The sequence below is a fragment of the Gavialis gangeticus genome, unplaced genomic scaffold (assembly GCF_001723915.1).
Source record: "Gavialis gangeticus isolate Ggan-Ray unplaced genomic scaffold, GavGan_comp1, whole genome shotgun sequence".
Taxonomy (NCBI): Eukaryota; Metazoa; Chordata; order Crocodylia; family Gavialidae; genus Gavialis; species Gavialis gangeticus.
Window position 1 is genome coordinate 55,849,164 of NW_017729025.1, and position 13,268 is coordinate 55,862,431.

Below are 13,268 nucleotides of genomic sequence, written 5' to 3' on the forward strand. Positions count from 1 at the left end.
CTTCTGCTGCTGATGTCAGTCCCAGCTGAGTTCAACCCCTGCTCAGCCCAGCTGGAATGGGCTGAAGCCCCCCTACCCCTGGGACAGCAGGAAAAGCAACAATGGTGAGCTGGGGAAGGGAGAGGACACGACTCTGAGCATAGAGGTTGGGGGAAGGGGGGTTGTGGGGGCCCTTCAGGGGCAGCAGGGAGCTGCGTAGCCAGGCCAGCAGCATCAGGGCTGGTGCCCGTGCTCGCAGGGGTGGGACAGCCGGGAGATGCTACAAGGCTGCGAGGAGCAGGGAGCTGCGGGTGGGGAGCGAGGGGCATTGGCAGGGCTGGAGGGGGCTGTGACTTGGGAGCAAGGAGTACCAGGGAGGCAGGGGACTGGAACGGGAGCACAGGCCAAGTCTAGGGGGCACGGTACTGTGGCTCAGGAGTGAGGGGCAGCAGCAGGGCTGGGGGGCTATTGCTTCAGAGTGAGGGGGAGGGCATGGACATATCACTGCTCCTCCCCCCTGCATCATATTACCCTCTTCCTTTGGACAGGTGTCCCCTTTTTTTGAAAATGGAAATATGGTAACTCTACTTCAGTCCAGTGTTGTCTTTATAAGACTTCCCACTTAGTGTATGTAGCTGGGTTTCTCCAAAAAGGTGGATAGACAACTTGGTGGATAGCTGCAAGCGAAGAGTAATTATAAATGGATCCATGTCGGAATAGCAGGAGAGTGCAAGCAAAGTTGCATAGGGGTCTGTCTTGGGCCCAGTACTGTTCAACATATTTATATTAATATTGGGTGTTTGCTGGTGATTTTAACTGAGATGTGCCAATGCTTCTTTTACTAAAACCCAGAGGGTCTTGCCCCTCCACTCGAGGACATTCCAATGACTTGGACGAATGTTCTGTCCTGAGGGGAGGTGGTTTTCCTAACCTCTGTGGACTGGAAGAATTGTTAAGGAAACAGAGAGAGCTGGTTTGGCCCCAGACCTGACTCAGTTTGCTTTTTCTCATAGCTCTGGACTGGGGAGGCCCACGCAGAGAGTGGTTTGAGTTGATCTGTAAGGCTTTATTTGACACCACCAATCAGCTCTTTACTCGCTTCAGTGATAACAACCAGGCACTGGTGAGTTCACAGCTTCTTTCTTGAAATGATAGAATTGGGCATGTGGGCATACCATAGTATAAACAGCAAAGGCAGCAGAAAGTTGTCACTCATTGCTAGATTTGGCAGAATTCAATTTTTTTTCATAATTTCGATGGATAATATTAATGTTTATTTTTAAGCATTTATTTTGGTTTTTATCAATTTCAATTTTCAGGATTGCGCAAAATTAAGGATGTGGGGAGCAGACAATTTATTAATGACAGTATACTATTATTATAGTGCAGTTTAGCTGCCCACCACGACAAACATAACTACTGTAGGGCTGCTGCCAGCTGAGTGTCAGAGCAGCTGTTATTCCTGCCTCCACTTACCCATAGCTCCCTTGTCCATTTTGTCGTTTCCTCTTCCTTTGTTCCCAGTCCCCCGGGGTTTCAGGGAGCTGCAATCCAAACTACAGTCAGCACAGTTCTGTAGGACTGTTCCCTCTGTTGTCACGTGCTCCATCAGCCATCATTTTTCTTGCATCCCTTTTCTGTAAATTGTAATTTATTAATGATGGAAATATCTTTTTGTTGGTCTAAGTGTGCGTGGTGAAATCAACATTTATTATAGTTTACCAATAAAAGTCAAATCTTGCTAAACCTAGTCATTGCTACCAGTGGTAGGCCTGGCCTGGAACCCTCCTAACTCTTCCCCTGCGCCCCAGGTTCTTGCTGGGCTGTCTCAGTGTTACAGAGTCAAAAAACTGGGTGGAACGATAGTAGAGGGTTCCTCAGTAGTAGGGAAACATGGATTTCCAAGTTGAATGGGGTGGGCACCATCATATCTTGCTACATAGATGCATTGTTGGTTTCAGGGTGTGATTGTTCTCTGGGATCTGTTTATGTTTTTGCAGAGGGAAAGGCAAATTCTTCTGTGTACTGTGTGAGACAGTACATATGGAGTATGTTATGTCTTTCCTGGCCAGACTTTAACATTGAGTTTCTGCTGCTTGAGTGTCAGGAAGCTGCCCTCAAGTTTCCTCAGTAGCATGAGAAGACAATGGCTTTACTTGAAGTATTGAGCCAAATCAATGGATAGATTATTTTACTCAGGTTTGGAGTAAATAAATGGTCCCCCCTGGTCTTAAAGGCTATGAATCTAAGTTCATATTTAAAATACCATTCTAGAGCTGTCGGAGCATCTTCCTGCATACTATATATGCATAACAGGAGGGGGCCATGGGGCTGTTCCTGTCACTTGAGATAACCCTGGTGGTATTGTTAGGATTCTGATCATGTTCTTCTGCAGGTGCATCCCAACCCAGGTCGGTCTCCTCATCTAAGACTGAAGGTGTATGAGTTTGCAGGGCGCTTGGTAGGGAAGTGTCTCTACGAGTCATCTCTGGGAGGGGCTTACAAGCAGCTGGTACGAGCTCGCTTCACCCGATCTTTCCTGGCTCAGATCATAGGATTACGCATGCATTACAAGGTAAGGCCTGCCCTGGCCTCCATTGTAAGCCTGCACCAGGGCAGGACAACAGGGTTGAGCATGAATATGCTCCCAGCAGACCAAAAATCTTGGTCAACCATGTATGTTAAATCCATCTCATTAGTGTTTTTTCTTCACATCCTATCTATTTCTCTTCCTCAGTATTTTGAAACAGATGACCCAGAGTTCTATAAATCCAAGGTTTGCTTTATACTGAATAATGATGTGAGTGAGATGGAGCTGGTCTTTGCTGAGGAGAAATACAGCAAATCGGGGCAGCTGGAGAAGGTAAGAGTTGGTGCCAAAGGGTGGGGTAGTTCTCTAATCTATAAGGGAAATATTTGGGATCTGCCTGGGTTGCCTGTACAGTAGTGACAAGAGAAGGAAAACTACCAGCAGTACAGCAGTAAGAGGGTTCTCTGGTGCGAGTTCTTACTTCTCATCTTCACACCAGTGTACTTGTGTGCTCTCCTGTTTCAGGTAGTTGAGCTGGTAACCGGAGGGGCTCAGATCCCAGTAACCAATGACAACAAGATTTTATATCTGAATTTGCTTGCTCAGTACAGATTGGCCAATCAGGTTAGAGAGGAGGTGGATCACTTCTTGAAAGGTAACATGCTGTGTGCTCACTGCTTGATTCTGACACACCCATCTGACACACACTCACTCACCTGTCTTCTTTTAGGCCTCAATGAGCTGGTTCCGGAAAACCTTCTGGCTATTTTTGATGAGAATGAACTTGAGGTAGGTCATGCTATTCTTGAGCTCTATCCCATTACCTCTGCACCCTCCCTCCCAGATGATAGAGGAGCTGCCTGGAGGATGTTCCTTCCTTCCTCATGTCCTTGGGACAAAGTATTTAGCAGAATTCGTAAAGTTGTTGGAATCTGACAAGGCTGTGTCATGGGCACTTCTGCTAAGCCCTCGAACTTGTGATTTCTGGGATGTCAACCATGCACCTTAGCACCTGTGCCGCCCCAGCCCCTGCTGAGGGATGTTGAACATTGCTGTCTGGAGCTGAGAAGAATTAGCACGTTACAGAGTTTTCCTTAACCCCCAACTGAGCTGTGAATGTTTGCATAGGAGACACAAAACACTAAGATGGTGAATCCTCCTTCTTGGGGTATAGTCTGTTTGCAGGAATAATAATGTATCGCTAGTGCTTGGAACCTTAGTGTGTATTTAAACCATTGATGCTTTTAATGTCAACTTGAGGTAGTTGAGAAGTCTTGTCAAAGCTGCTTGGTTCCAAAACCCTCATGTGGCAGGTGGGAGGATGTGGCCAATTGAAGTCTGGGCTTCTACACTACTACTGAATCCAAGGCAAGATGGGCCCTGATTAGTAGGGCTGCGCGAAATGGCTGTGTTTCATTTTGGATTTGGCCATTTCGGAGGACAGTAATTTGTTTCAGTGTTTTGGCTCACTGACCTGTTTCGTTTAAGCCAAAGCTGCAGGGCCCTAGCGGGGAGCAGGCAGGGCCATCGGTGGCTTGTCCGGGGCAAGTGCTGCTGCCCTCTGTGCAGGCAAGGAGACCCCCACGCAGATCACTGATCCCTGTCACGCCGGGTCACAGGACCCTGTGCAGCTCTGGATCTCTGCTCTACCAGGGTAGCGCAGGGCAGGCAGCTGTGGTGAGGAGATATGGCAGGGCAGCAGTGTACAGCTGTCTCTCTGCAAGCCCGGCTCTGAAACTCCAAAATTTTCTGAAACGTTCCAGGTGCCTCATTTTGTTTTGGAGATGTTTCTGAGCCTTCCATTTCAATTTGGATTTGGTGTTTCGGGCACCGAAACACCTCTGAAACGAAAAGGCTGCTGAAATTTTGCACAGCCCTACTGATTAACCTCTCTGCTTTCCATTTAATATCAGAGCCAGGATCCTCTGATATTACACATCTCAGTTCTGGCTCAGGGACTCACCTCTGCAAAATCTACTCACTGCTTAGATTTATGCTGTGGGACTTCAGGCAGGTGAAGTCCTAGTGGTGTTTCCCAAGTTATGAGTGCCCTCATCTGTATAGAGTACTGTGAGGGGCCCAAAGGAGTGCATAGAAATGTTGTGTCTCCTCTTTCAGGTCTTCCATTATTTCCTGCTATATAGTAGCTATTCATTACTTAACCTTAGCCTACCTGATATCTAGCAGGAAAAACTGATACTGTGAAAAAGGCTGTCCTAACTCTTGATTGAAACTGAGGTTTGATTGGTCTTGTTCGTGTCCTGAGCCCAGAATTCTGAGCACTTTGCATGCCTTCTAGAGGCACAGAGCTAACTATTGAAACATGAATAGTGACTGACCTCATAGGTACCCTGGGCTCCTGCTTTTTTAACAATCAGTCTGTTTCCTTTCAGTTGCTGATGTGTGGTACTGGAGACATCAATGTCTGTGATTTCAAGACGCATGCTGTGGTTGTAGGAGGGTCCTGGCACTTCCGAGAGAAGGTAGGTGGGAAGAGATTTCCTCTTGCAGGTCTTCGAAATGAGTTGGCTGTTCTCTGCTTTGCTAAGCTTCAGGTGAGGCCAGCCTATTGAAAGGGAAATAAGAAATCTCAAAAGACTTGGAAACCTGGAGAAGAACAGTGGGAAAGCAAAGGGATTGGCGTGGTGCAGGATGTAAATATATCTTGTATCTTAAACATACCGAGTTTCCCCTTTCTAGTAGAAGGGAGCTTCTCTGTTTGAAAGGTGGATGAGACATTCCCAGTACAATACAGGAGGCTGGTGGGAGGTAGCATGAGGGGTAAATGTTAGCTGGTGAGAACTGGCTGCAAATGTTTTCCTCCTGATATAAATCTGCCGCTATGTTAGGTCAAATAGGTTCTTTGACTGTTGATAAAGCCACTTGCTTGCAAGGCATTTTGTTTGCTCTTTCTGTGAAGGCTGTCAGCATACTTGTTGACTTACTTCCCTGATTTGGCTTTGCCCTTGCTCTCTTTCAGGTCATGAGGTGGTTTTGGACTGTGGTTTCCAGTTTCACGCAGGAGGAACTGGCTAGGCTCTTGCAGTTCACAACTGGTTCCTCTCAGCTGCCTCCAGGAGGGTTTGCTGCACTCTGTCCATCTTTCCAGATAATTGCAGCTCCAACCCATAGCACATTGCCGACAGCCCACACCTGGTGAGTATCTTGCTTGTACAATTTTCTACAGCATGCATCGTGTAGAATTATGCCATCCCTTTGTGTGTGGCAAGTTGTATGACAGGCTGCCATCATGGACTGCTGGTAGCCAGCACATGATGCCCAATGGGTTTATAATGAGTGATGGACATGTGGTGGACAAAGTCTCACTGCATCTACAGGACACTGAGCAGCTGAAGGTGCTTGTGTTTATCTGTTCTCCTACCCCAGAAAAGTTACATGTTCCATGTTTTTCTTTCTTTCAGTTTTAACCAGCTGTGCCTCCCTACTTACGACTCCTATGAAGAAATGCACAAGATGCTGCAGCTGGCCATCAGTGAGGGCTGTGAGGGCTTTGGCATGCTGTGATTTTCCTTCTTCAGAGGCCCTCCAATCCTCCTGGCTCATCAGGACAAGGCCCAGGTCCAGTCTACTGCTTGTTCTCCTTCCCTTCACATGGGCAATGGAGGCAGAATGCAGACTGTGTGCATCAAGGTCTGTCATCCAGATGATATCACATGGCCTTTCCGCATCCAAAGTATGTCACCAAGAGCTCACCTTGCCCCCACCTCTCACTCCTATTTTTAATTCAGGGTGGTAAGGCAAGGGGACTGGTCATCCATCAGAATGGTACAGCACCTGGATTTCCCAGGACTCTGCACCCATCCCTCTGAGGAGAAAAAGCCTGTGAACTGGTTACAGTTAGGTACAGGAGGAGGTCTGTGTAGATGTCATTCCTCTAGCTGCCTTGGAGAAGGACCAGCTTGGAGTTCTGTTGGAGACCTGGCTTTTGAGAAGCCTTAATAACTTTCCATGCCTCGGTTCAGATCCCTCTGCTGATGCTTTCTTGTAGTTTGCATAATTCCCCTTGAATTACTTGTCTCTTCAGGGCACTGGATTGTCCCTCCTTCTCTGTACCTGGCCCAGTAGGGCTTTTAGTTCTCTCCCCACAGCACTGGATGCAGCCATCTCTTAACCCTGTTGCAGAGGAAAGATGGAAACATCTACTAGAGGGAGCAGCCCACAGGAGAGAACATTCTCTTACTTGAGCACAAGTGCTGGCCCTAGCAGTGACACTACTACCTCCGCCAGGGACTGGCAGCAGAAGCGTCCTTCTCTTTTGGCAGTGGCTGGCATGAGCCTCTGCAGCTGAACTGGAAGAGGAGATTCTCCTCTGGTGAATGTTTGACAGAGATCATAAGTGTTGGACAGGAATCTGTCCCGTGCCCCTTGCCTTTCTTTCCCTTCCTCACGAGAGAGGGGATGGGTATGAGTGTGTGAGCCTTCAATGCTGAACACCAACACCTATCCCAACATTAATTTTCAGGGCATGTATGTAATAAAAGTGATAGGCCAGCTGGCCAGCAGGCAGCTACTATTGCTTGTATTGCGCTTATGTTTGTACAGGCGTACAACTAGGGTGATGGTATTGGTACAGAACCCAGTACCTCAGCCCCTGACATTCCACGGGGTCTTGGCTTCTACCTCTATCGCATGGCAGTAGGAGACTCCTCTTTTTCCAACATGCTGCAGGCAGAGTTTTCCAAAGGATTGTTGGCACTTGGAGAGCAGCTGGCCTTCTCTCCTCCTATGTTCTCTTTTCTGAGCACTCCTTTCTTGCTGTCCTTGTCAGTGCTGCTGGTGTTCCAGCAGTAGACATAAAACTGGAGCTTCTTCTAAATGGACACTGAGCAGCTAGCCTGATGACCAAGGTCTTAATTCTGATGGTCCACTCAGCCCTGCAACCCTTTGGAAATAAAAGGCAAGAGACTCAAGGAATCTTGCCAGTTTTGTCAGAGTCCAAAATCTATACAGATCTCTACACTCTCAGCTGTCTCCTAGAGAGCATATCTCCAGGTCAGGAGGAGGGGAATGTTAGTGATTGGCTAGCACATGAGAAGCCTGCACTGCTACTGCCTGTGCTGTACCTGTCCACTAGAGTCAGGAGGTTTTAGTCTCCTCAGATGAGATCTCAATCTGGCATCTCTTCTAAGAGCTAGTTTTAGAAAAACAAATACAATAAAGAATTGTGCCATCTTCCTCCATCTCTGTTCTGCTGTAGCTTGGGCAGTAGTTTACCTGACCTGAGCCAACTCGGGGGGATGGCTTTTTATGATGGCTGTGCACCTTTCCAGTACAAACTTACTGAACAAATTGGGAATTTGTGTGAAGATTCTAGAGCTAGGAAATCCTTTTATTAAGGCAGCATCTTAACTGCTGTTAGGGCAAGTGTGTCACTTCTGTACAGAAATATAAGCCATCTTGGTGCCAAAAAACAGCCAGAGCTGTAAGCATTCAATACTACTCAGGGGGATTTCTCAGTCTTGTGGATTCACTCCCTCTTGGGCACTGATATGCTGGGAGACAGTCTATTAGAGAGCTCCTGCAGTTGCTCTCTTGACAGATCACTTCAGTAGCAGCTTTCCTCCCTTTTTTAAAGCAGACTCCCTTTCTGTAAAGTTCCAGCCTCCTTTGGATGGAGAGTATAGTACCAATTCATTCGCACTGAAGGCTTTTGTGGTCAGTGCAGATGCCACTCCTGGTTACTCTGTGCCACCTCTTCACTGCTCTCCCCACAGATCAAGAGAAGATGGTGCTGCTTGGCTCAGCTGACATGGATTGGGAAGGCACAGCTTGGTGCTGTCCCTGCATTGCAATCCTGCATCTTGTAATCTTGCCTGGTGAGGGCTTTTCTAGCTTGTGGTTACAGGCCAGTTCTGCTGATGACATCTTCCTCAGGAATCCTCTCCTTCCTTCTCTAGAACTTGACTTTGCACTCTGAGGACTGAGTGGCTGGACATAAGGCAGACTTCCTCTGCTTGAAAGAGTTCCCTGACCCCTCTCTCCTCATGTCATTGCAGCTGCCCCCCCCAATGCAGCTGTGTTGTACAGATGCCAAGGATTTTCTTTTGTCACAAGTGCAGTCAGAACTGTGGTGAATGCTGTTAGCTCTCAGCTGATTAAAAACCTATACTGGTCCCACTGGCCCTTGGCTGGTCTCATCCCTCTCCCCACACCAAGCTCCATCACTTTGGTGATAAAGGATCTTCTTGTTCCTAAACTTCTTCCCTTCCCATCATGCCTATTTTACATGCTGCCCCTTCACTGTCATCAGTGGAGACAAAAGTACAGGATGTGTTGGGGTCACCTGTACTGTATTTTCCTGCTGTAGAGGCTCCCTTTTTTTTCTTTCTTTCTTTTTGTGTTGGCTCCTTATTTATTCCTACCTAATAGAAGCGCTTCAGTAGAAGAAGTTAGGTTAGGTTTATTGTACCATCTCAGACAGACCCATTACTCCCTGGAGCTCCCCTTGATCTTACAGGGCCTGGTGTCAGCCTGTATCTTGAGAACCATGTTGCATGTTTTAGAAACTGGGAGCTGTGGGTGAAACAGGTCAGACCCCAGTTCCATCTGGCAAATTCCCAGCAGAGTTCAGCCAGGATCTGGGAAGCCTATGATTATACTAGCAGATTTTGTAAATAGTTTGTATAATAAATAAAATATTTTAAAAATGCTGCTGTCTGGCTTTGGAGTTCATGAGAGGTTTACAGGGATCTTGACTTGGTTAGGCATCTTTGTGAAAAAGAGTCTTCTAGATCTTTTGAGTCTGCCTCATTGAATTGGGCAGGGCATCTCATCTACCCTTTGCCTTCTGGACTGATTCATCAAAGGATCCTAGGCACTCCTTGGAAACAGAACAAAATTCTGCAGCAAACCTTGCTAGCTAGTGGGGTGTCTCACCACATCAGTCTGGAAAGTCTACTACAGTAGAATCTGAAAATTCAGAAAGGAAATAGTTTAGTGAGTTTATGCAAATGCAATCAGCATTATAGTTGCTGATTTAATAATCCTATAAAATCTATGTTATTTAGCTAGCTGCAGATATTTGTATCTGAATGTGCTTGACTGCATTGTAGATGTTGTGGGGAAATGGAAATTCTGATTGGGGAGAGGACCTTTGGAGTCTTTTGGTACCTAGAAAGTTGTGGAAGGCCAGTTTGGATTGTGAGGTATAATCACAGTATCTGTAAGTTTCTACTAAAATGATCAACAGTGTAGTTAACAAATTGGAAATGCTTACCATCAGATATCAGAGAAAACAGCTTATTGCCATGGTTCTGAGGGCTGATCCAGGCTATGTGCAGGCTGTGATGAAAAGCACTCTTTGCTTTTTCTCTGCAACTGTAAGAGCTAAAAATAAGCTCCATTCTGTCAAAGAGTAGATTCTGTGCGAACTGAATCAGGGTCTTGTGACATCTTTCTTATTAAATATGATGCTGTGAAATGCACATTTTGCTTTCCAAATCATACAGCGATTCAGCCTAAAGCTTAGGTTTGAGCTTTCTTCACCAGCTCAGGCAGATACAATTTTGGCTTTTTGTGTGGGTCCCATTATATTGCTAGGCAGGTATTATAATGTGCAGTTAAATTGGTATTCCTCTTATACTGTGGCCTCTAAGCTCTGAGCATTGATTTCTGGATAGAGTACAAGAAGTAGAGGGTAAGAATCAGAGTCCCATCTGTGGTATTGTACTGATTTAAGAATACTATCTGAGAGCTGCCAACTGGAACAAGTTCTCATTGTGCCTAGTTCAAAGAAGTCTGAGATTGGACCCCTCAGCAGGGGGTGATGTAAAGAACACAGGGTAAACCAGAGTTCCAGTGTGCTCTTTAGACCTCCAAGTGCTGCTGGCTTTGGATCAGCATCCTGGAAGTTGAGTGAATAGCTCATCTACTCCTTGTAGCTTGCTCAGAACAATTTCTAGCTTCCCAGCAGTGACTATAACCCTTTTTCTTGATATTTACATCACCAAATCACGTGTCTGTGTCCCTACAGTCCATAGCCAACGTTACTTTGGTATGGGACAAACAAGTGGAAGCAGGAGCTTTCAGAAACGCTATGCATTTGGTTGTTATGATGGGACCCTGAGTCGGCCAAGGCCATGAGGGTACAAATTCCCCGTGAGGTGAGAGACGCAATTAAAGGACAGTTAAATTTAGGAATTAAACAACTTTTAATAATTAGAGACAAAACTACAATGGAACTGGGGAAGATGGAACATAAAAACAGAGGCTCAAATCAAACATAACTCCTGACACTTTGACTCTTGCAACTGGCCAGTGCTTTCTTTTCAGTCCCTGGCTGATTCCAGTGGCAGGTGGGAATTGTCACTGTCTCCTGAGTGAACTCTTCTTTGTCCTCAGAGGTCTCAGCTTCTCTGCTGACCTCACCACACTGCCTCTGCCCCACCTCTCTAGCCTTTTCAGTTGCTGTCCCCATGTGGCAGACTCCCCCTATCTCCACTATCTGGGGCTTTGCAACAGCAGGCTTCCATGGACTCCAGCATGCTGGCCCAGGGCTCACACAGGTACACACACAAGCACATGCACTCTGCAGCTCCCCTGCTTCCATCTCCTTCCCCACTCCACAAACTTCTAGAAAAAAACAGTTCATCCTTCCCTCACCATCCAGATGGCAGAGTGTCATTAGCCAGGCCTCACCCAATCCTTCTGCAATCCAGCCTTTAATACTTTCCTTGCCAGAAGAAAACCCATCCAAAGAAATGCAACATAACATCCAAGCAAACAACTCTCAAACACATAATGGTCACAGTTGTGGAAGAGAGAATTCTGCAGTCTGAATGACTACTGCATGAATAGGTTCTAGAGTTTCTGCCCTTCTTTGCAGGAGGGGTGATGTCATCTGGTTGTCATCCTTGTCCTGTTCACCATTTCCTTGATGTCATAGAAATGGAAGTGCCAGTGACCTGTAGCAAGCTCTCTAACCTCAGTTCATCCTATACCTGTGACTGCTTACATCTGGAATGAAGTTAGAAGTCCTTGCAATTAATAAATGGTTGAAGTTCTACATGCACCTGCATGCAGAAATTGCCAAGGGAAAATGCTATAGGATCCCTGACTCCACATACACCCCCTTGATTTGGGATGTCATTGTGTGGATATGCTACTTAAGAACTAGGTTGCCTGTGACATTCTTCCCCTAATCCTCAGAAACAGAGGTAGTTAGCTGTGTCTGAAGTCAGAGAGAAGGCAGGGCAGTGTAGCATCTTAGGGCATTCATACACATGCTCCGGGAGTGGGCGGGGCACTTTAATTAGAGTGGCTTGGAGAGGCACTCTAATTAAAGTGCCCAGAGTACCTCCTGTATCAGTGTCCCCTTGCTTAAAAATGGTGGCAGGGGTGCTATATATAAAGCGTGTTGAATGAGCTTTAGAGTATGTCCCTGCTGCCACTTTAAAGCATGGGGATACCAATACATGAGACACGCTGGAGGCTGTTGGAGCGTGGTAATGATGACAATGACCACACTCTAGCAGATTCAGTTATCGAGTCTGCTCCGATGTGTTGGGATTACAGCATGTTGGAGCAGCCTTGCTGCTCTTGTATAGGTGCCCTTAGAGACTAACTGGTTTAGAGAGGCATAAACTTTTGTAGATGACAGCCTCCTCCTTCAGATGCTGTAATTCATTCATTCATAGCATCTGATGAAATAATCTGTCATCTAGGAAAGTTGAACACTGAAACAGTCTGTAAGGGTGTAAATAGACGTAGCATTTCTCCCAGGAAAAAGCCTTCTGTCTTGTGATTCTACAGAAGTATTAGTCCGTTGTCCAGTTTCAAGTACCTGTGAAGTATGAGAGAGAAAATGTGTTAACGCTCTCCTCCCCACCTCCATGCTGCATATGGCTAAATTAATCATGGCCTATTGAAGTTAATCGCCAGTCATTCCAGGGACAAGCCTGTAAGTCTGTGGGCTCTCCCTGTCCACTTGTTGGCAGAAGTGCAGCAATACAACTTGGAAAGGCTAGGTGTGTAAAGGGCTGTGCTGCTCCTCTCTGCTATAATCAGCCATTATCAAATGAAATGGATCAGCTGTGGCAGGATGTGTCCCACCACAGCAGTTCCACTTCATTGGACAAAACACACATTGCCTGATGTCCTACATTGGATAGAGGCCTGATCCTGTGGGGCAACAGGCAACATATTTCATGCTTAGAAATGAGCCTTGGAGATTCCCCAAGTGACAGAGGGCAATCAATGATCGGGTCACAAAGGCAATGGATGCAGGTGTTGCCATGGACGTAGTCTTTCTAGACTTCAGCAAGGCCTTTGACACCGTCTCCCACCCCATCCTCATTAAAAAAACTAGGCGACTGTGGCATTGATGCCTACACAGTCAGATGGATTGCAGATTGGCTCAAGGGTCGTACTCAGAGGGTGCTGGTGGACGAGTCGTATTCAACCTGGGGGGAAGTAGGCAGTGGAGTCCCCCAGGGCTCGGTCCTTGGGCCTGCGCTGTTCAGTTTCTTCATCAACGATTTGGACGACAGGGTGAAAAGCAACCTGTTTAAATTCACTGATGATACCAAAATTTGGGGTGAGGTGAGCACGCTAGTAGGGAGGGAAAGATTGCAGCAAGATCTGGATAGATTACAGGAGTGGGCTAACATAAACAGGATGCGTTTCAATACTGACAAGTGCAGGGTGCTGCACTTAGGCAGTAGAAACCAGCAGCACACTTATAGAATGGGAAACTGCCTTCTTGAGAGCACGGAGGCAGAAAGGGATCTTGGAGTCATTA

General features: G+C 46.6%; 1 protein-coding gene across 3 annotated transcripts in view; it reads left to right on the forward strand.

The window, feature by feature from the left end:
• Positions 1–9,179, forward strand: part of AREL1 (apoptosis resistant E3 ubiquitin protein ligase 1) — a 30,955-nt gene extending 21,776 nt beyond the window's left edge. For all 3 annotated transcript variants that reach the window (XM_019518808.1, XM_019518807.1, XM_019518806.1), the window contains 8 exons: positions 993–1,102; positions 2,375–2,554; positions 2,717–2,842; positions 3,035–3,164; positions 3,240–3,298; positions 4,903–4,992; positions 5,490–5,665; positions 5,932–9,179. In XM_019518808.1, the coding sequence (XP_019374353.1) occupies positions 993–1,102; positions 2,375–2,554; positions 2,717–2,842; positions 3,035–3,164; positions 3,240–3,298; positions 4,903–4,992; positions 5,490–5,665; positions 5,932–6,034 (974 nt within the window). In that variant the 3' untranslated portion in view covers positions 6,035–9,179. The remainder of the gene's footprint in view (positions 1–992; positions 1,103–2,374; positions 2,555–2,716; positions 2,843–3,034; positions 3,165–3,239; positions 3,299–4,902; positions 4,993–5,489; positions 5,666–5,931) is intronic.
• Positions 9,180–13,268: the final 4,089 nt, after the last annotated feature.